The following is a 23123-nucleotide window of genomic DNA, read 5'->3' on the forward strand; positions in this document are numbered from 1 at the left end:
AGACCAAGAGAAGTATGTCTAAACCCAAAGAGGAAAAATTAGCATCATATGGATCCCCTGTACTTTGAGCAGGATTCAGTGATGGCATGAGTAAGGAGTGAATGTGTTCTAAGTGTGCATATTCTAAGTTCTAAGCAGTGAATATGTTCTAAGTGTGAAAAAAACGTTGCACCTGGATATTTGGTGGCCTGATGGTGGACTGTGGCAGAATGGCTAGATGGCCAACAAATTCATGTGATCTTCCTTCCATAAGACACAATTATCATAACAGCTGCCAAGGCAGAAGACTCTTTCTCAGTTCTTATGTGTTCATTAGACCAGATCTCACCAATGGAATGTAGCAAAAGTGACCTATGCCACTTCCAAGATGGAGTAGTAAAGAAGCAGATGTGCCTTTTACATTGTATCTTTCCCTTTCTGTTGCTAGATGCGATCCCAAAGACCTTAAAAAAAGATCAAGTCACAAAATGGAAGAACCCTGAGGCCCTAATTCATGTGTAAAATAAGTTTATGTAGGCATGCTGTCCCATTGACAGGGTTACCTACTTTGAACTTTCACATAAAAAAAAAAGAAACTTCGATTCTATTCAACAACTGAAATTTTTGAACTTGTAACTCATAATCTTCTTTGCTTACATTCCTGGGCCATAAGCTGCTATACAAATCACATAACCATTCTGAATTATAGACATGTATCGCTGTATTTGACTTCTCATACCATTCATTGCAAAATCTACTTCTATTCTCAAGCTCCAGTGACTACAGCCTAGGCTCTAGGTTCTAGTCCTATCCCAGTCATTCAATTGCCAATTTTACCCAATCAAGGCTTTCCTGCTTGAATTTACTTGATTTCCCTCTTTTCTAACTCAAAATTTTACATATTGTTACCTGCTTTTGTCTTTCCAGATCAGGAAAAAACAGTCCCTCTATATTTTAAAGTTTATCCTTTAATTATCTCTTAACCTCACATCCTCCCACATCCTCTAATACTTTTTCTATCATTTGTCCCCTCTGTCTTGGATCTTTTATATTTTATTTTTCATGGTTGCTCCCATTTGTTCTAAAATATTTCTGTATCTTGCTGTTCTTTAGTCACACACATGTGCGCGCGCGCACACACACACACACACACACACATACACACAAGTGCCTTCAGCTTTCTCCTTCAAGTCAAGGAGCATTTTCTCTTTCTTCCCTTTTATGACCTAACATTTTGAAAGACTGAACTCCATTTCCTCAATTCTTAACCCCAGACTCTACGACTTTCAACTCCATAATGCCAAGAAAAGTATTCTCAATTTCCATTTAATCATCAAACTCAAGATACTCTTCTCAAAATCTTCATCCTGTTCAGGTTCTCTACTTCACTTGAAATTATTAATCACTTATTTCAATAATCTCACAAATATTATTTATGGCATATTTAAGCTATACTAACCACTGAAGGACTCCCAGTGTTGCAAAGGAGAAATATATATGTACACTAATAGTGGTATGAATCAAATACTAGAAAAATTCGAGGAGGAAATACTTAAATCTGCCTAGCAGACTTGCAGAAAGCTTTCTTGTATGTAACTGCTGAGCAGAGCATCCATGACACTGAATTCTCCTAATGTCGTCATCAATTGCAGCTAACTTTGTTCCTGTTCCTCAAACTACTCATGTCCAAAGTTCCTACTCTTGGTATTTATTCATAATACATCATCCTAAGCAGGCTTATTCACGTTCAATTTTATACTGATAAATATTTATATTGATAATCTCTCCACCAAGCTCCATAAGCATATTAAACTTTGCTGTCAGCATTCCAAACTTGATTATACATCCTAAACTAAAACTAAATTATCTTCCCCACCCCTTTTTCCTAGACATGATTCAGTTAATAAACAATCCCTCAGTCACCTTACTTATTCCATATCCCTCTTTCTAATCCTTTGTAATTCTGAAGTACTCCTCATAGTCTTCTATTCCTTTTCATTTCTAAAGCGCTTTTCTATCTTAGACTGCTCCATCTGTTCCCTGAAATAGTACATTAGTGCCCTAACTGGTCTTTCTGACTCCAGCCGCATCCCCTCTCCATATTTCTGTACTGCCTTTCAGAATCTGTCATTTGTCTCTTCAAAACCATTTTCATTGCCTCAGTGATAAAATACAAATGCATGAGCATGGAATGCAAACCTCTCTGCAATCTTGCCTTGGTCTACGTTCCAGCTTTATTTTCCATGACATTTCTCTGTACCACGTTACTTGCTTTTCCTCAGTCCTATGCTTTTGATCATATGGCCCTTTCTACCTGGAATGCACTTTCCTCTTCTTCACATAATGAAATTCTACTCAATTACAGCAGCTATACTATTCATAAACTATGCAACTTTTTTTTTGTCGAATTATTGCATTTCTCAGAGCCTCAGTTTTCTTATTTGTAAAATGGGAAGGTAGCATTGCTCTATTTTAAAGAGTAAACCAGGCTCAGATGAGCCCTGTGACAATTTGACATCGTGAAAATATGAGATATTTTTCAAAAGTCCCTCAGTTGTTACCACCTCCAACCTTCATACCAGAATTATTATGCCATCTTATATCAGAATTAGTCTTTCATTTGTACTGTCAGCATGTAACATTTAATTCATTCTCCCTTTTTTACCTGTCTCCTTCCCTACCATGTATATCAACTGAATGCAGTCTTATCCCTATAACCCATCTATTTCCTAGATCATGTCATACATATAGAAAGTATATAATTAGTGTTTGTTGAGTATATATTTATTGATCCCACAATCCCTGACATCTAGATTCTTAGAGTCCAGTAGTTAGAGACACATCACAAAAAACTCCCTTCACAAAATTGCTTGTAAAATTTGTGACCACGTAGATACTAATTCTCATATGATTAGGTGTCCTCAGCCACTGCTACCCTTTGGACATTCTTCTTACCCCCCAGCTTGAATGCTCAGGACTGCATAAACCTGCTTCCTGTGTATATCTGTCAACTACTTAAATAGAGAGACCAGGTAAGAGTACATTTCTAAACTGTGTAGTTGGTCTTGAAAGTTTGAATGATAGTCTTCTAAGGAGGCTAGGGGGTTGGAACAAAACAAAGTTAAATTTTAGTACCTGAGTAGCAACAAAGCTATACAAATAAATAACCACTATGGTTTCTCAGGGGGAGAATGGTTAGAGGCAAGGGCATTTGTATACTATACAACAGAAAAGGCTAAATAAAGAAGAGGTGATCGAAATAAGAAAATAAATTATCTATTTACTACCTTAGACCAAGGTAGCTCAATTTAAGGTGACATTCAGTTAAAAATTATTTGAACTCCTTAGCCCTGCCATTAGGAAGATGCTAATGGAAAGTTCACCACAGATGAGAAGCAAAGCAACAATTTTAATTTCCCTTTCAGACTTAAATCCTGCTTCTCAATAGAAAATATAAATTTAGACTTCTGAAGAGAAGATAGGTAGAGACAGATTTGGGGTCATAAACATGCAGGCAATGAAAATGGATGATGTCACTTAAGGCTGTGAAAACCAAGTACAAAGCAGACCTTAAAATCTAGATGGTTGCAAAGTAGAAGCCAGTGAAGTAATATATAAGCAAAATAAATCTTGAAATTTCTTTATATTGTCCATATCACATTATGTTAAACTGCTTTATGAATTTAGAATTGAACCAGATAGTTTAATTTTGAAAAATATGTATGTGTTGTTTTCCATCTTGATTTCAAGATTCTCAAGGACAGGAAACTATCTTCTTATTTTACAATTTCCTGAACCCTCTGCCCCTAGCAAAACCAGGCATATAGTAAAACTCGATGATGTTTTCATTCATTGGATTCGAGCATGACAAACTACCATTTCTCCCACCCCTTATCCACCCGCCCACCCTCAAAATGCTCCAAATCTCTCAGAAAAAGCAACTCTAATTTTCTGCATCAATCCCTCCAGGTAAACCTGGTCTCACAGAATTTTTGACTAGGAGTGTGGATTAAAAGAAACAGTTGGACGATGCAGTTGGACTTCCTGAGATGTTGTATTAAGGTTCATTTCCAATGGGAAAACCTGGTAAGGCTGGTAAGAGAACGTAAGTCTATGACTAGTTTCTTAGTGGAGAGACAGAATGCCCAATATGTTTTAGAGAGGCACTGAGGGCACAGGGATTTGAGAACGAAGGATTTATGACTTTGGGAGCAGATGTACATGAACAGCTTTTGATACAAACCAGTAAATGGTTACAACTACTGATCAAGTACATTTAACCTGGCACTGACTTTTAAGATTTCATAGGTGAGAAAGGGGAAAAGCAAGACTGTGTGGGCGGGCCACGGTGGCTCAACAGGTAAGAATGCTTGCCTGCCATGCCCGAGGACCCGGGTTCGTTGCCTGCCATGTCCGAGGACCCGGGTTCGATTCCCGGTGCCTGCCCATGTAAAAAAAAACAAAAACAAAAACAAGACTGTGAGCCCATCTGAGACTAAGTGGCACAAACTATTAAGTCCACAACTAGAATGCTGAAATGCACATCACTACAAAGTCTACCTCACAGCAGGTCACATCTTCTTGTTTCTTCACACCCCTTTTCTCACATTGGTCATTCATACCAAGTAAGGTTCTTGAAGGCAGAAATCATATCTAAGATTCCCTGTCCCTATTTCAGTATTGTATAATTGTCAGACCTGTCTTCTTATTGTAGATTTGACATCTGCCACTGCTAGCTTTTTTTTTTCTTCTTCTCCACTGACCATGCCCTTCTTTCTCTTTCTCAGTCTCCTTTGGGGGCTTCAAATTTTTTTCTTTCACCTCTATATATGATCTGAGTGTATATGTGTTCATGTGTTCTGTGTAGCAGTGGTTTCTCATCTTTGGCCTAACAAAAACTTCCACACTGGTACTGTACTTAATCTCACTTTTCAGTTCTCTTTGAGATTGCCTCAGGAACTTATGCGAAATCTTTGCATAAATTGTTTATTTTCCCAATGCTGGGTTTTAAATGATGGAAGTGAAAATGATTCTCACGAGCATGGCCACGTAGAAATCAGGAAATGACCCAAGTTCCATATACTGTTATTAAGTTGTTAATAAACAGGTAAGAAGGATATAGACTAATGATAGAGGAAGACTAACTCCAAAAAATAGTGAAGGAAAGGGCAATTGCTGCAGCAATTATAAAGGGAAATAGAGAATTAAATTCAAACACTTAGGTGGAGAAGGGGTGGCAAGGAATAAATGTAAAAATTTTGAAAAAACTTAAGACTTGAGCCTATAGGTTTGGATAATATAAGTGTAAACTTTGGAAAAGTAAGTTTAAATCTTATCTGTAAACAACTGATATTTAGCAATTAAGGGTATGACCCAAGGCCCAGTATTTTCAACGGTGTAAAGCAGTTCTGAGGATTAAATTAGATATTATGAAAAGGACACTGCTAACATAAAATGGCATTCACTTGGCAGCTTTTATAATTATGTCTAAAGATCCCAACACAGAACTGCTAGCCTAACAATGTAGACAGCTTTCAGGGATCAAATAGCTTTAAGCAAAAGAAAGGAGAGCAGTTTCTCACTGGCTACAGATTCATAAGATTCACACTCAAAGCTACAAAACAGTGTACATTTTACTAGCTATTGAAGTTTAAACCCACATAGTTTAACAGTAATGTTAATTTTACCACTAGGTGGCAACAATAAAAGCTGAATCTCGCTGATAAGGTAATTCTTAAACAGTGGGCAAATCCTGAGAGAACTTCCAAGAAGCTTTTTAGTACAGATTTTAGAAAAGTGTAAATTTCCATTATATACAATTTAAATCATATCAGAAGGTGTACTTATCTGATTCAATGTGTATGTGGACTTTTCCTTCTATGCACTAAAGCAATTCATGCAACAAACACAACTTTTAAACAGTTCGTATCACAATAAATCTTTTTTAAAATCTGGGTATATAACATGAAGATAACAGATGGGAGAAATTAGGGAAAGGTAAAATCTTTTATCTTTTAAATTTTAGAATGATAAAGAGGCAGTACAGCATGCAAATTATTTCAATGAAAAAGTAAAAAAAAATTTAAATGCTTGAGAGCAATTCTAATTTTTCTTTAATTTTGGGACAAAACACAAAATCACATGGAGACATTTTGCTTTTAAATTATAAACACTCATATAGGTATTTTCAATGTCTTGAATAAACATTGAGTTTACTAAGCAAATTTATCAAAATTTGGGCTTAAATCTTTTTTAAAACTTGAAAAACCTAAAGGTCAAAATAATAAATGATGCATTCCATAATTATTTTTTTCATAATAGAGATCACAAACATATAGCTTATTTAAAATAAAAATTTTATTCCTTTCATTCCTTTTTCTATTCATATCAAATAGATGGACCAGGTATGACAAAAATGTTTAAAATTATGGATAACGTTTCCAAGAACTCAGGAAAAAACACAATAATTCAAACTCCAGTGATACTGTCACCCCAAATATGTGTGAGCTCATCACACATCAACATTACAAAACATGTAATTAGATGAATAAATAATAAAACTATACTGTTATCCAAATCATAATAAAAAGGCCCAATTAAAACAAGCCTATTTATTCCCTGTGTATAAATAACCTAAGTTCTTAGAAAATCTCAGTTCCCAGTTATATACAAATGGATTGATCAGAATATTTTTTATAAATCAGGTTTCCAATAATTTCTCTAATTTAGCAGTCACTTCTTATATTTACTCTAACTCTAGAATAATGTCCCCCTCATGCCACCTACACAAATATAAGGGAACAGTAGTATGATTATAAGTTGCTTTTATAACTCATATCATTTCCCCCTTATTACTGGACTTCATTTTGAATTATGATAGATCAGTCTCAATTCTGACAATATAGATGTATTTCATCCTGTCAGCCTATTCAGATACACAAAAGAGTTAACCATTTAAGATGGTTAGCACAGAAAAGATTATTGTGGCAGCCCTCATAAATCAAGCAAAAGACCTGGGGAAAATGCTCAGTCTGTTGGTCAGTTATCTAACTTTTACTATAAAATGTATGGTATGCCACTGTTTTAGAAGGGATAGTGGTGATCTACCAAAGTGAATACATGTGTACATGTAATTTATATCTATACAGAAACAGCTTCTGATTATCTGCACAGGGGGACAAGAGACAAAGGTGATGCCAAAACACATAATTGTCAAGCCACTTACAGATATTTTCATATATGTATTTCACAGGAGTGTGTCTGAGAATTCAGAACAACAACAAAAAATTAACCCATAATGCAAAGAGGTTAAGGGTCACAAGCACAATTACCAAAACAATGAAACTGAAATGCTATTGTTGACTTGAGTTTGTCATCTTCTGTTTATTTCTGATGGTGGCTCGAAGTTTACCTATTACTAGTCTATCAGGCAGAATCATGTCACCTTGCTGTTCTAGATAATCCAATAAATTTTGAGTCCATTGGAGAGCAGCTGCATGATTAATATGTTTCTCAGGGATCAGTTCTATTTCTTCCTCCTCATTTTCACTGGATTCATCTGTCTGGCCTTGTGCTCTTCTGATGATTTCACTGTCAGTTAATACTTCATAGCCTGGTTCGGTACTGTCCACTTCAAGCCATCTTTCTATGCTCTCAGCAGTCACATTTTCCAAACCTTTGGTATGTTGTAAAATGGTGGCCACAGTGGCTATTGAGATATCATCTTCATCAAAGTCCAAGCTTTCTTTCTCCTCTATGGTGGGGAGAATTTTCTTCCATGCTCTATTTATGGTAACTGGCTTTACTAAGTTCCATGCCACTGCTATTTCATAAAGCGCATCAAGGAGAGTTAGCTTCTTCCAAAATGATCTCAAATCATTGCCTTCTTCCAAGTTGTTTTGGAGAAGGCCTGCACGATAGTTCCTCTTCATTGTGGCTATGACTCCCTGATCTGAGGGCTGAATCAGTGAAGCCACATTTGGTGGTAAATACTTTGCAAATATTTGGCCATCATCTGACCTCAGGACATTTTCATTTGGATGCGTTGGTGAATTATCCAACAAAAGAACAGCCTTTTCCTGCAAGCCTTTGGATCTTAAGTACTCTCGAACTTGTGGCACAAAGATCTTATCAAACCACTGTCGGAAAATGGAAAGATCCATCCATGCACCTTTTTGGCTGAAATAAGAGACCGGCAGGTTTGAGGTGTCAGTTGACTTGAAGGAACGGGGTTTCTTTGCTTTCCCCACAACACAAAGTTTAAGTTTATGTAAACCTGTTGCGTTGGCACAACACATGATAGTGACTCTTTCTTCAACTGATTTGTGCCTGGAAGCAGTGCATTTACCTTTGATTACTACTGAACTTCTGGAAGGTAGGCATTTCCAGAACAGTCCAGTTTCATCTGCATTGTAGATTTGTTCAGGCTGCAAGTTCTCCTGTTCAATGAAGTCTCGAAAGTTGTTACAAAATTCTTCCACAGCAGACTCATCTCCTTTTAACCTTTCATTTCTAATGTTAATCTCTCTAATGCTGTGCCGCTGCTTAAAACGAGTTAACCAACCAGCAGAGGGGTTAAAATCACCATCCATTCCCAAAGCATAAAAGAAGAACTCTGCTCTTTTTGCACAAATTGGTCCAGATATAGGATTCCCTTTTGCTCTTTGCTGGTTGAACCATTCCAGCATTGCTCTGTCCAGTTCCTCATACATGGATGGCTTCATAGATTTCCTCTTGGCCAAAAGACTTGTGGAATCAGAACTGCTTGCATATGTTATAATCTTTTCCTTATTTTTTTTAATATCCCGAACTGTCGTTTCACCAATTCCATAAATCACTGCCAGTTGTTTGGAAGAACCTCCATCTTCAAGTTTCTTTATTATGTCAAGTTTATCTTTAATAGTCAACACCACACGCTTCCGTTTCCCTGACATGATATGAATCTGAGATTTACCCCACACTCACACGGAAGCAATCTACAAAATCCCACCTTCTATCACACAGACTCACTTTTCAGAGTTTTACACACTTAGACTTTCAACCTTACCAGGAAACGGAGGGCCTTGACCCTCACCCCGGCTGGACTTAACTGGCAGAGAGATGGCCAAGGAAGGTGGGAGGTAGTTTGTGGAACAGGCCTTTAATTTAGATGGGCAGTAGAGGAGGCCCCTACTCACCGCGGATAATCCGGATTATTGACATTGCTTTATTCCCCACTGGCCGCGAGGAGAACTATAACCCCATCGTTGCCACAAACCTCCTCCGCGCCCAGATCCCTGGTACGCTCCCGTCACGAACGCCCGCCACACCCCAAAGTTAAGGTGCAAGCGGAAAAGTCAGGGAGGAGGGGACTGACGCCCGACACCAAGACTCCGTCTACCCCTTCCCCAGGGAAATGGTTACGTTTGATCACTTCCCCGGCAGCTGGGCCCTCCCGCCGCCCAGCCCCGGTTCCGCGCGCCGGCCTTAGTCTACACAGTCCTCCCACCCCTCACAGCCCGTCGGACCCCTCTCCCCACCTCAGTTCGAACCAGGACCCCCGCACCGCTCCCTGACTACCGCGAGGCGACCGCTCCTCCCCTAGCACACGCTCCCGGAAGACGCCCCCCTCCCGCCTCCCGGCACCGCCTTTGCCCCTCCCAGAGGCGGGACTTCCCCTGGTTCCCGGAAGGAGGAGGAGCGTCGCTAGTCGGGAGTGGTGCCCCGGGCGGAGGCAGAGGCGGAGGCGTTTTGAAAGGTGAGCGCGCAATAGCTGCGCGGGCCGAGTTCGGGGCGGGGACTCGCTGGTTTTGGCTCCCGCTGCTGCTGGTTTGTCTCAGGGTCCGGGGAAGCCGCGCCTCCGGATGGGCCCAAATAAAAATTCCCGCGAGCGCTTTCAGGGTGGGCGAGACGTCTTTTCTCTGCACTTTTCTTCCACTTCCCCTTCTGGGCTGAGCTGCCGTGTCGCGGTGCCGGTTATTTCCCGGATGTGGAGGTGTTCTTCAGGGAGCTGACCTGGGGATTTCTCGGGTTTCTGGTCTCTCCCGACCCTTGTTTTCTGGGGTGTGGAGGTTTCTCTCGTCGCGCTCACGTCACTGCGAAGGCAGAACGGTGGGCCTGCGGGCTGCGCTCGATCCCTGCGAGCAGCCTAAGAGCCAGGTGTGTAATCATGAAAATGACTGCTGTTAACTCAAGGATCTGCTCCACCCTCTGCCACTTGTCCCTGCTGGGCGAACCACTTTCGATGGTACAAATTTTAATGAATACTATAGTCCTGGATACTAAGTTCCATGGAGGGTTAGACCATGATTCTAAGTGAGGAAAATGGCTTACCTCTCTTTGTGTGTTTCTCCTTATTTCTGTTTCCTCATTCTGTCATGTTGTCCTGTCATGTTTCCAACCAACGGAAGAACAAGGATGAATTTGAAAAATTTGCTTAAAGCAATGTGTTAAGAACTTAATCGGAATCATACACTCCAGCACTTAATCACATTTTATGTTGGCTTGTTTTGGTTCTCTAATAATTTCATCACTTAGATTGTGAGCTCCTTGGGAGCAGAGACCACGTCGTTGATTTCTTCTAGTAACACGCAACAGCTCTAAGCTTGTACTGACATATACTAGACATTGAGTAACTATTTCTTTGGTTTATTAATGTCTTCTCTCCAAACTGTATTTGCCATATAAAGGGAAGCCTTAGAAGGGGTGATATTTTAGAAATAGGAATGCATCCCTTTGGTGGAATTTTCAGGCAATGGCTGAGGTTCCATTGGCCCTCAAATTTTTAAGTGTACCACCTACATTGTTTATAGTGAAAAACAGATGACTCCTAGAATGAATCTTTTCTTGAAGAGGAATTAACCACAGAGACTAGAAGAAAGAATATTTCCTGTTATGAGAAACTCAAGTGGCATCAACAAAGGACCTTTTAGGTGTCGAGGAGTTATTTTAATGTTAGAGAAGGAACACAAAACAGTGATGGATTATCACCTTTAACTTATATTCTGTGTCAGAGGGCATAGCTATGTATGTATGTCTAATTTATATTAACCATGAAGCACAAAGGTTTGTCAGTATTGATCTTCTTCATTCACTTATTTAATGTTTTTTGTTTGGAGTCTGTTTTTCTTTCTGCTTAAAGCTAAGATATCATTTAAAAAGTTTGATAAAATTTTCATTTCAAAATTGAGTGTATGTTCAGCATGTACAGAGATTACATCCATCAATATTGAGTGAATTCTAAAGACCAAGAGACATCTTACCCGTCGGCCTGGCTTACCTTCACATTTCTCTCTCCAGGTTCACTCACCTTTTACCTTTGTCATCATTCTTCCTTCCCCAGCTAATTTGGTAAGGGTATCCACAATTTTTTAAAAGGAGCCAACCATATTCAAATTTTTAACTTCTTTTTCAACAAAAATATTTTTTACATTATTGATAAAAATGACAGTTTTTAAATATAAGTGAAAACCTGGCTATATGGCACTTGGCCAAATTATTTTATTTAAATAAAAAGAAACTTGATTTCATTTAATTAAAATTTGACTCTTCATGTTCAAACTCTGCGTTTTTTTTTCCAAAGTAAACATTTTTCTTATCAGGGACTGCCTTTTCTTTGAAATGTTTACTTTAGGGCTCAGTGGAAAAAATCCTTAAATTTTATGATCCATGTCATCAATAAGATGGCAGAAGGAAGTCTGCAATTTTTCATCTCTTTTGTGTATTCCTTTCTTGCCTAGTGGGTAGCTCGTGCACTAAAATTCAGTTACTTATTTTTTCTTTTGAAAAGCATGTTTGTAAACTCTAAACCAAAGTGGTTATTTTCTGAAACTAAAATTTAGCATGAATGAGAGATAAAACAATAGCTACTTTTTAAAAGCCTAATTTTTGCTACCTTGTACAACTATGATATTGGCAGCAGTCAGTGTGTGGCGCTGGACGGGAAGTCAGAAGACCTGGTTTCTAATCCCTGCTCTATCACTAACAAGCTGTGTGATCCTCGGTAAGTCATTTAAACTCTATATCCTGGCTTTGAAAGAAGATGTTTCCTATTAGGATCATTGTTAGGATTTAAAAATAAATATGAAAATTCACTGAAAAGTATTATATATAAGAGTGTTTAATAGATTGTATGTAGGTTTAGGTCATTTTAACAGTTGGACATTCCTTTTTTTATTCTTGCTATAAGAATCACCTATTCTAATGATAAGAGTCTTTTGGGCATGTTATAGTGTATGTGGAACTGCTGTTCGTTACTGATAAAATCATCTTTTATTTTAATCTTCCTTACTATCAGTATTTCCTTTTCAGTGTATCTACTTAAGCCGTATTTGTCATTTGTTTTCATAAATTTTTTCATTTTTTCTTCTAATTTAGATAGCTTCATCAGAAAGCTTTACTGTCTTATTACAGTGTAGTCATTTGCACAGTTAGTTTAGGCAAATACAGCTCTACATGCTTAAAAGAAATAATTATTTGTACTATATGGCTTCAAAATAGAAGCTGTCTAGTTAATCTGGTACTTAACCAAAGAAACAGTAATTTGTTTAAAATGTTAAGAGACTATGTGTACATATTTTGAAGCAATATGATATACACAAAACCATACTTGGAGGGATAATGTAAGGATTTTAAGGGGTAGCTTTGGTTACACACAGTTTTTGTCTCTACTCATTTTAACATGAACCTTCTGTAAAATGCAACTCAAATATAGTTTCAAATCACAGAATATTGGTCTATTGCCTAGGATTTGTTAGATTCCTCTTACAGTGCTGAATATATATATACATTCAAAAAATTCTATATATATATATATATATATATATGTATATTTTTTTTTAGGCATAGGCAGGCACCAGATATTGAACCTGGGTCTCCGGCATGGCAGGTGAGAGCTCTGTCTGCTGAGCTACCATGGCCCACCCTTAATTCTTATTGAATATATTTTATAGCAGTTACTGTCATAAGATTATACTTTAGTCTACACTATAATTTTTGGTGTATAGTATTATCAGCCTCTGTTCTGATTTTTATGTGTGTTACCATTTATAGAATTAGTTATACTGCTTTATAAACATACCAGTATTGGTATAACCAAATGAATGGTATCTCCCCTACCCCTCACATAGGAAATTAGCTTAGGAAGCTATGATTTGGTTCAGTGATGGTGCCATTACTCAAGAATTTTTTTGCATTTCATTTTTGGAATTACCTTCAGAGTTTGCAGCACATTTTTTGTTGATGGTTAATCTGCAACTTTTGAACAAGGATTTTATTTCTGGAAACTGCTACAAGTTCCTTATAGCTGAGACAAATAAGTAAGTGGGTGTTACAGCCACTCTCAGATGAAAAATGATATGTGATTATTTTCTGATTTTTGGATTTCTATTTTTGCTTTTCTCTGATACTATGATTTATATAGAAACTGTAGAAATATTCTGTGCTGTTGTGGAAATATTGGAATTATCAGCCTTAAGGTGATTTCTTTGAAGGGGATAGCACTCAGTTGAATACGTAAGCTCTTATACATGTATTATGAGGTCAGATTCATTACGCTGTAACCATATTTTCTGTTTTCCTTAGCAACTGGAGGAGTACATATGTATTACTGTTTTGTAGCTACTTTGCCTGTCACTAACTGAGTGTTTCTTTAATATATGTTTATAATAATCTTATTGGAATTCATGCTTTTCTGAATCAGAAACGTACAACTTTTGTTGTCCTTCCCAGTACCATGTTCTGATTTGGCCATGAACTTTTAAATTTTTCACCGGACTGTATTATTGGATTGTTAGTAAGTTTTCTGTTGGATTATATTGTCTCTTTATCTTTAGTGGTGGTTTAAAGACATTGTCATTTTGCTAAAGTTAATAGAAGCTGCAATGTTAGTGGATAGGTTATCACTCAGTTTTGCACCACAGTCTTTTTTTTTTTACAACTGTCTTTTTTTATGTCAATAACTTTCTTCATGTAAATTTAATTTGCCTTTATAAATTCATATCTTTTTTTTTCTGTTTAGAATCCGTCTTTGCTTATTGATGAATCATCCTGGTAATCCCACCCTGTTGCTCTGTCTTTTTATCCAGCATAAAACCTTTTTTCACATCTTTTTAGTCATACTTATTTACTGAACATACCATGCTGTTTCTCAATGCCCAAGTTTGTCTTCACCATTTGTACCCTATCTTGAATCCATTTTTCATTTATTCTGTCTGAATGGGTATGACCAATCCTTAAGAACTGTATCAGATCACATCTCTCCAATAAAATCTTCAAAAAGCACTTGCCCTGTAGATCGTGCTGCATCTTTACATTTCTATAGCAATTACTTTTATCATTCCTTTGGTTCTAAATGAATGCTGACCTTACATTTTCCCTAATTATTATGTTTGTATATTTTAATTTTGCACATAGATAATAATCTTCTGAAGGGCAAGAACTATCAGTTTTCTTTCTGTATCCCTTTCAGCACAACATCTAGCATAATTCAGAATAATCTGCAGAAGTTCAATAGATTATTTACTGGGTGATTGTTCTCTTCACTCTGATATTTCATGTGAATTTGTCCATGTGGACCATTTTATAACAATAAATAAGTATAATTTGTGCCATAAATGCATTCATTGCTGTAATCTGGTTATCGTTGTTATATTCCTAATAACTTTATTTTGTAGAAACTTAAGTGAACATGGTACATATTAGAAGACGTGAGACAAGGAAAAACTCAAAAATTGAAGTACCTGAACAGAAATCTCGAGTTGATTGGAGGCGGACTAAACGAGGCAGTATTTCACAATTATTAGATAGTGATGAAGGGCTTGATAGTGATGATGAGCTTGATAGTGATGATGAACTTGATAGTGATGAAGAGCTTGGTAGTGATGAAAGTGCCAATGAGCTTGATAGTTATAAGGGGCTTGATAGTATTAAAGAACCAGAAAATGAGAGAGAGCTTAAATTAATCAAAGTTGAAAGTGAAGGAAACAACAGTAAGCATCTCATTAACACTGGCAACAGTTTAGCATATAAAGAAGAAAACAGCAAAAGCAAACATGAGAGTATTGATTTACCAGATCATGAAAGACATCCGAGTCCAGAGGAAGATGCTTCCAACCAACACACCGGTCAAATAAAAGAGGAGGATTTAGAAGAAGAACCCATAAAGCGAGGGAAGAAAAAAAGAAAATCCTCTGTGATGTATGATAGTGATGAGAGTGATGACAGTGATATCCTCGTTACAAAAGTAGGTGTTAAACGTCCACGGAGAGTGGTTGAAGATGATTGTTCTTCACTGGAGATGGAGCAAAAAAACCCTGATAAAACTTCAGCTGCACGAAAGAGAGAACAACTCCAGAAGCTGAAAGAACTCTCAAAACAGAGATCTCGTCAGAGACACAATAGTGGTAGAGATTTTGAGGTGTGTTTTATTTTGTTGGTTTTATATGTTTAAAATTTTACTTAAAACATTCAATTTTTATAAAAATCAAATGCTAAGTGAATAAATTCTGAATTTATTTTTTGATTACATATCTTTGACCATATTTGATTGTACTTTTGTATCTAATATATTAATTATAAGCCTCATTCCACCACTCTTAAAATTGAAAGACTTGTACAGTTTTTCCTGTTTTTAACTTTTAATTATAACATGATTGTTTATTTAAAGCATTTTACATTACTGAACCAAGGTACATTATTGTCTTCCTTATTTAAAAAGTTCAGCATTTAACATGACAAAAGATCCTTTTTTTAAAAAACTTTAACATATGAAGTTAATTTTTATAGATTATTTTTTGGTTGCAGATTTAATCTTATATCACATTCCTCCTTTAAAAGGCAAAATTCACTGAAGGGATATGTTTTCTTTTAATTAGGACTCTGAAAAGGAATCCTGCTCAGACAATGATGAAGATGAGGAGGAGGAAGAGGATTATGAGTATGAAGATGAAGATGATTATATTATTGATGACTTTGTAGTGCAAAATGAGGAGGGTGATGAAGAGAATAAAAGCCATCAAGAAGGAAAATTGACTACATCACAGCTGAAATTAGTAAAACAAAATTCTCTTTGTAAGTTAAATATCAAGAAAACAATTGATGATTTTCTAATCATGATATCAGGTCAGCCTTTACTATTCCATTCTAAATCATTAAGAATTATTGTTTTGTTTTCAGGTAATTACTTTGTCAGTTTAATGAAAGTTTCATCCAATGGTCTCAGGAATACTTCACACTTTAAAAAAATTATAATGATCCCCAAAGAGCTTTTTTTTTAATGTGGAGTATATCAAATCAGTATTTACCATTGTAGAAATACAAATTGAGAAATTTTAAAAACATTTATTAATTCATTTAAAATAACATTAGTAAATTCATACATGTTAACATAAAATAACATTCTTATGAAAAATAACTTTTCAAAACAATGAGAAGAGTAACTTCATTTTAGGTTTTTGTAAATATCTTCAATGTCTGGCTTAATGGAAAGCAGCTGGATTCTCATAACTGCTTTTGTAGTCAGTCTGTTGTGATAAGTTGTTTTGGTTGAAAAGATGAAAACTGTTTGGCCTCATGCAGATAAGTAGTTGGAAAAGGAGGGAGTATTTTAATTGTATCAGGGAGCTGTAAAGTTTACAATAACAGATAGAAGTTTTTCAAAGTTCTTATTTCTACTAAAAAGTTGATGTTTATCATTGGCAACAAATACTGTCAGTTGTTCTCCTTGAAGTGACAGACTTACTTTGTTCATTTTCTGAGAAAGTGTTTGCCAAGTACCCGTCTCGATAACCATAGTTTGCCAGTTGTTCTATCAAGGAAAAATGGTGTTTTAAGACAAATGAGGCATTTTCAGCTCTCAGCTCAAACAGTTGAAAATGAACTTGGTCTGCAGCATAAGTACTGTATTCATACTTCCTGTTTTGTCCCTTAAAATACAAAAATGGCGGGTGGGGTGCACGGGTGGTTCAGTAGTAGAATGCTCACCTTCCATGCGGAAGACTCAGCTTCAATTCCTGGACCATGTACCCCCCCGAAAATGGCGGTGCAATGGTGGCTCAATGGCAGACTTCTTGTGTGACATGCCAGTGACCTGGGTTCGATTCCTGGAGCTTGCCCATGTAAAAAAAAAAAAAAGATGTGTGTTAGGGGTTCAAAATTTAATAACATTATTAAAAAATAGCTGCTTTATCAAGGATGTTCTCAGGTGAAATTGGCTTCTTTTTTAGTTCTTTAATTGTGAGTTGCAGTAATGACTACAATGATTACTAGTAGTTTGGTGCTACTGTTGTGATTCATGGTAAGGAGCTAGTGCTTTACTTATCATTACTTTTGGTCCATCAATACAAATGTCAACTCAGTGAAAACAGCAGATAAATATATCTTAGTATTATTGCTTTAGTGTCACAGATCCCTTAAATGAACTTGGGAACCCAGACAGGTCCACTTTGGGAACTACAAGTTCTTTCAGGACTTTTGAGACTTCACACGAACAGTGATATACCTATCAGAGATAGAAAATTAGAATTTTCAGGATTTTATTATTTATATTTTCATCAATTATATGAAAATATGAGAGATTCTCTACCTCAGGGAAGATGTGTCTCATTTTTCATGCAATACTTTTTATTTTGTGTATTCTTATTTGCAACTTCTAGATTTCCTTCAAACTTCATCTACTCAATTTTCTTTATTTTCAATGACTTTAAGCTTACATATTTTCTTTCCTCAACTTATAACCATGTTCATGCCTTTCTTCCCTTAATTTGGCATTCTCTGTTGACCAGTTTTCTAACTCTTATCTTTGTATTTCTGTTTTCCAGTAACTCTGCAAAGCATTGTACTCAGGCTTTTTATACCCATCAATTCAGTGAAATTGTTCTTGCTAAAATATCGATAACTTACTAGTAGCCAAAATACTCTTCGGTTCTTGTATTAACTTTGTATTGTTATGTCCTTTGCTACTGTTGACCATTCTCACTTTCAGAAAGCTCTTTTTAGCTTCTGTGGTACTACTGTCTTCTGCTCCTCCTTTGTAATATTGCTTTACTCTTTTTTCATTTGCCATTCAGATGCTGATACTTCCAAGGATTCCATCCTCAAGGTGTATTCATTTTGCTTGTACTTTGGGTAGTCTCTTACCCATAACTTCAGCCCAGTCTGTAGGTGAAAATTCTCAAACTTTTAACTCCAGCCCAGATTTCTCCTAATTTGTGATTTGGTAATGTCTTTAATACTTAATATTTATATGATATGTGACCATAACAAATAAAATTTAATATAGACAATTTCCAGTTTACCAAAGGATTAAGTTCTAGAAGGTACTATAGGTTAACTGTTATATTTGGAAATCAAAATATATTTTCTCACTGAAGCAATAGCTCATATGATGAATGAACACTACTCTGTGGCCTGGGCTGAGGAATTGGGCTAATACTCCCAGATTCATTCTGTCCTCAGCTTCTATAACAGCATTCACAAATACTCATATTCAACATATGATCAAAATTTGGGAGAAAACTCTCCAAACTCCAAATTCACTATTCAGCTGAGAATCACAAGCAGTGGTTTATGCAGTTTTGTCATTTTGAAGAGAGCAGTCTAAAGGAAGACAATTTATCACTTGTTCCCTTTCTGCCATATAGCTCTCAGAGAAGCATCTATACCTCCTTTAAACCGGGTAGTTTTCCCTCTGTAATGTGGTTGAAACAATTGATGACAGTCATAGATTTGTTTTTCCCTTTTTGTCAGTCTCTGTTAGTAATCTTTCTATATGTATTCTGAAAGTGCAACTCCTAAGAAAGATATGATAGTAAGTACAAGGACAGAGTAGCAGTAATACAGTGCATTCCAGATCTATACAGTTCACATACTTAAGATATTAAACTTAGGGAGAGAGACAGGTATAACCTTCAGATTTGTGGATACTGGAAATTATACTTTTCTAGAACCCTATCCTATGTTCAGAGTTACAGAGAACCAAGAAACAGATATAAGGTGTGCTCAGTCTATTCCTCGTTAGATAAATAATCGTGAAATACTGGTAATTAGACTGAATGAACATCAACTTAGTCTCCACTTAGCAATTAAAGAGAATTACTCTACCAGTACACCAAAGAGTGGGCCCAAGAGCAATCTCACAATCACTTATGTAAAATATTAAATCCTAAAATTTCCTGTCTCATTCTAGTACAAGTAAAAAGTACCAGTGAAATCATATTATAGCATAAAGGAAAGGTAATGTTGCCCTGAAGACTCAGGAAGAACATGCCTGTGGAATGTGTTTCACTAAAGGAAGCAGAAGAAAATTATATGAAACATTTGCTTTAGTACCTGTGAAGTTGGAAGCCATACAGAGAGAACAATTTGAGGTGAGAGGGAGCTAGCTAAGATAAATAAGGAGTTCCAGACCACTAAAGATGTAAAATCTGAAATAAATCTACAATAAAGGCTGTACAGAGAGAACTAGAAATGAAGACCCTATTTCATGAATTCCTGGGGTAAAGACACAGAACAAATGGAAATCTGTATGAAAAATTTGCATAACTGTAGTAAGATAATGTAAAAGAATCTGTGAATGTACTGAGGCATACCATACTTCTGGATAGGAAGACATGAAGATGTCAGTTAAAAGGTATACTAGAAGAAAATATTTTTGTGTCAACCAACACACCTGCTTATGCAGATTAAAGAATATCAGTACATTTCCAATAAGTTCATGAAATAGATTCACAAATACACATGAAGGAAATATTTTTCTAGTGATAAAAAGGAAAAAGGCCTCTAACCATTCTTTTTATAACTGTAAAGGTAGTTTACTATAAAAATAGTTTGATATTGAGTCATATTAATATATTTGTCAAAAGAAAAATATAATTTCAATTAATTCTAAAAAGACATTTAGAAAAGAATTTTAAGGTTCCATGCACTAGGTTAACTTTCTAGATGGATCCCAGGACCAGATAAGTCCTAAAATGCAGAAGAGCCAGTCTCCCCAGAACATCAACTAATTCCATATTCCTATCCCATATTATCAATAGCCCCTTCCAATATGAAAAGGTTAGAATGGGCATAGCCCAAATAGCCTTAAAGAGTAGGAGAAAGATCAAAGATAACAATGGAGTTATACAGAGAACGTAGGATTTAACAGATGAGTACGATTGATGAATCATTATGTTGATACTTCTTTTAGTCTCCAGCATTTTAGAGCAACTAGAAGTAAAAACCTGAAATTGTAACCCATACCAAACTCTGGAATCTGTTCAACAGTTAATTGTTGTGATGTGTTTTGAATATTGTATTTTTGTATATATATTATTTTTCACAAAAAGAGAAAAAAAATACTTCTTCTAGCCTCTGGTGTTTTGGAGCAGCTACAAGGAAAAATCTGAAATAGTGGAAAGGTAATCTATATCAAACTTTGAAATCTGTTCTCTGGCTACTTGTTGTAGTGTACTTTGAAAATCATTGCTTTTTCTTTCTTTTCTTTGATTATATGTTATATTTAACAGTAAAAAATTTTTTAAAAGGCCTTTAAAAAGTCTTTAAAAATTAGGAAGAGGAGCGTATATCCGTTACATGATAAAGAATATTATTTTAAACCAAGGGCCAACATCATACTTAAAATGAAGCACTGGAGGTATTCTGTTTAAACTAAGTAACAGGTCCAAAGTATTTCTTATTTACCTTGTTCTAGATGTTCTGAATAATGCAGTAAGACATAAAAGCAAAACAAAGTAACTATTGAAAAAGGAAATGACGTTATGATTTGAATTAGTATGATTATATATGCACAAAAGATATTAGTTTCGGATTTATGTAACCAACGAATCAGAACTTAGATGAATACATTGAGAGCACAAATAAATGCAACATATATTTTCGTAGCTTTTCTCATGTTCTTTTTTCCCCTACTGGGGTGGTAGGGTAAAATGGCATATATTACAGTAGAAAAAGCTAATTTATTGATCTGTCCCTGCCCTCTTATACTGGGATTTTACACTGCCCTTCCAGAAGAAAGTATGTCAACAATCTATGTACTTCCACCTAATGAAATATTTATAAACATTCTTTTTCGTTCTTGAAATAAATTTAACACTAGCAAGATCACATTCTCATTAGGGTTGAGGGAAAAAGCAGTGTACTCAGAAATCCCTGAACAATAAATATCTCTCTCCAGCTTAACAATGTCCCAGCAAGCTCATCTCCCACAAATATCCAAAAGAATCTGACTATTTGGGGATTAGTAAGAGATTGCAGAAAAGTGACCAGGCTCAGATATGCAAAATCCAATACCTTATTTAAATATTAGAAATAATTGTTTAGAAAATATAATGAATCCATTTATATTTACAATCAAAATAAAGTTCCTGGACCTAGTCCTAATAAGAAAAGCATGACTTTATGTTTAGAAAATTAACTTCGTTATAAAATAGAAGGCTTGAATAAATGGAGAAACATAACACATTTCTGGAATATAATACACAATACAAGAAGTCATTTCTTTTGGTATGAATTTTTTTTATTCAACTTGCAAAAGTTCTGAAGTTCATATGAAAGAACAAAGGGATGAGAATAAATAAATTTTGAAAACAGGGAATTGGAAGGGTTTGCTTTACCTGATATAAAAATTTATAAAATTGCAATAAATGAAACAGTGTAGTACTGGCATGATAAGAATGACAGCTAGATCAATAGGATGGATAGATGATGTTGAAACAAAGCCCTAACCTCTATGTGAAATTAATATATGATAAAGCATGTAAAGAAAATCAACAGGGAATGACTAGACCTCTAATGACTGGGTGTAGGGAAATTAGTAGTCTACCTTGGAAATCCCGTTATGCAGAAACACAATATTGGTTTTCTCCTGTATGCTTTTCCAGTGTTTTAATAATCAAAGAGGAGAATGTTTTTGAACAGTAGTTCTAGGATATTCTTTTGAAGCCCATCCCACATCATGATTAAATAACAGAAAAGCTCCAGAGAGGTTCTAGGTTCTAATCCTGGTTCTCCCTTTCTCGGCTTGTTGGGCCTTGGGTAAGTCATCAAGATGAGTGTCATTTTTCTTAATTGAAAGATGAAAGATAGGAATTTTATTTTCTCCAAGATCCCACCCAAATCTAAAATCCATGTTCTGAAGTGTCAAATCCAAATATCAGCCTAACAAATCTAGGGGATTGGGGTGTGTAATCTGGGGTTATACTGCATATGCTTTTCAGTTCCTGGTCCCAACATTTACTAGCTGTTTGATATTAGGAAAGTTTCACAGCCTCCCTGTATCTTAGTTTCCTCATCTGAAAATAAACCAGGGGTAGTGTCAGTATCTAGGCTTTTTGCAAGAAATAAAAGCACTCCATGTAAGTGGATACCTTGCATATACTTGCTCAATGTTTATTTTCTTTTACATTCAATTTGAGATGCTTGAGCATAGCTCTACTATCACCCATCCATCCACTCAAACACAGTGAAATAGGGGCCTTCTTCCTGACTCTTTTGGGAGATTCTGATATTTCTTGGGGGAAAAAGGATTCTGTGGTTAGGAAAAAAGTCTCGAGGTGATTCTGACTTTGCCTTTTCTTTCCAATACTAAAGAACGAGCAGTAGGACCCAAAACTCCATTGCACCTGTGTCACTTTGGGCATTAGCACATTCAAGAGTGATAAATTCAGTGGGATAAAATCCTATTTCAATTTATTCGTTTACTAGTTCGGTTTAGGTGCCCAGAGAATGAATTTTATTTTTTTCTCAACATATGTAATTATTCCAAGAAGAGTTTTCCCTTGATACAATTTGAGGAGTGCTAGAATAGAATTTAGATGGATTTGAACATTAACACATTAAGATATGTACCAGTGTTATAATATATCCAGAGTTTTATAAAATCTAACCAAATTGAATTCTATTTAAGTATAAATTTCATTTCTCTTTAAATATAATTGTATATTTTCTTTAATGATCAAAATAAGTCCCTGCTATTTTCAGGTCATCATAGGCTGCCTTAAATTTTGCAGTGTAATTATCTTCTGTTGTCATTTAATTATATTACTACTTTTATTTCAGTCACTTTAGTCTCCTTAGAAAAGAATACGTACTAAAAATTCCCCTGAAGTCTAAAAAAAGCGTTATACGTCAGTTTTTAGGTAACCAAAATAGAAGTAAAAAGGTTTTTC

The 23123-nt window shown here is 35.9% G+C and overlaps 2 protein-coding genes and 1 long non-coding RNA gene across 13 annotated transcripts in view; 1 reads left to right on the forward strand and 2 right to left on the reverse strand.

The window, feature by feature from the left end:
- Positions 1-6104: 6104 nt before the first annotated feature.
- Positions 6105-10120, reverse strand: JRKL (JRK like). Of its 2 annotated transcripts, XM_077113178.1 has the most exons (2): positions 9498-10120; positions 6105-8905 (listed from the first exon to the last, which is right to left on the reverse strand). In XM_077113178.1, exon 2 carries the CDS (start codon positions 8700-8702, stop codon positions 7332-7334), a length of 1371 nt encoding a protein of 456 aa, XP_076969293.1. In that variant the 5' UTR covers positions 8703-8905; positions 9498-10120; the 3' UTR covers positions 6105-7331. The 2 variants fall into 2 exon arrangements, with proteins under 2 accessions (XP_076969293.1, XP_076969292.1); XM_077113177.1 differs by lacking the exon at positions 9498-10120 and having other exon boundaries at positions 6105-9484.
- Positions 9644-23123, forward strand: part of CCDC82 (coiled-coil domain containing 82) — a 52763-nt gene continuing 39283 nt past the window's right edge. For 4 of the 10 annotated variants that reach the window (XR_013156620.1, XM_077113179.1, XM_077113186.1 and 1 more), the window contains exons 1-4: positions 9686-9715; positions 11876-11959; positions 14631-15373; positions 15831-16026. Coding sequence is in view for 9 of the 10 variants with exons in the window: in XM_077113179.1 (XP_076969294.1) it covers positions 14645-15373; positions 15831-16026 (925 nt within the window). In the remaining variant the exon portion in view is untranslated. The other 6 variants (XM_077113188.1, XM_077113183.1, XM_077113181.1 and 3 more) reach the window with 6 other exon arrangements.
- LOC143644329 (uncharacterized) lies at positions 16358-21883 on the reverse strand. Its single transcript, XR_013156622.1, has 3 exons — positions 21779-21883; positions 16939-17063; positions 16358-16762 (listed from the first exon to the last, which is right to left on the reverse strand). It is a non-coding gene; the product is annotated as an uncharacterized LOC143644329 (long non-coding RNA).

The sequence above is a fragment of the Tamandua tetradactyla genome, chromosome 8 (genome assembly GCF_023851605.1).
Source record: "Tamandua tetradactyla isolate mTamTet1 chromosome 8, mTamTet1.pri, whole genome shotgun sequence".
Lineage (NCBI taxonomy): Eukaryota > Metazoa > Chordata > Mammalia > Pilosa > Myrmecophagidae > Tamandua > Tamandua tetradactyla.

Bases quoted from the DNA above. Each gene is read 5' to 3' on its own strand.
- JRKL (XM_077113177.1), bottom strand. From the start codon at position 8,912: ATGTCAGGGAAACGGAAGCGTGTGGTGTTGACTATTAAAGATAAACTT.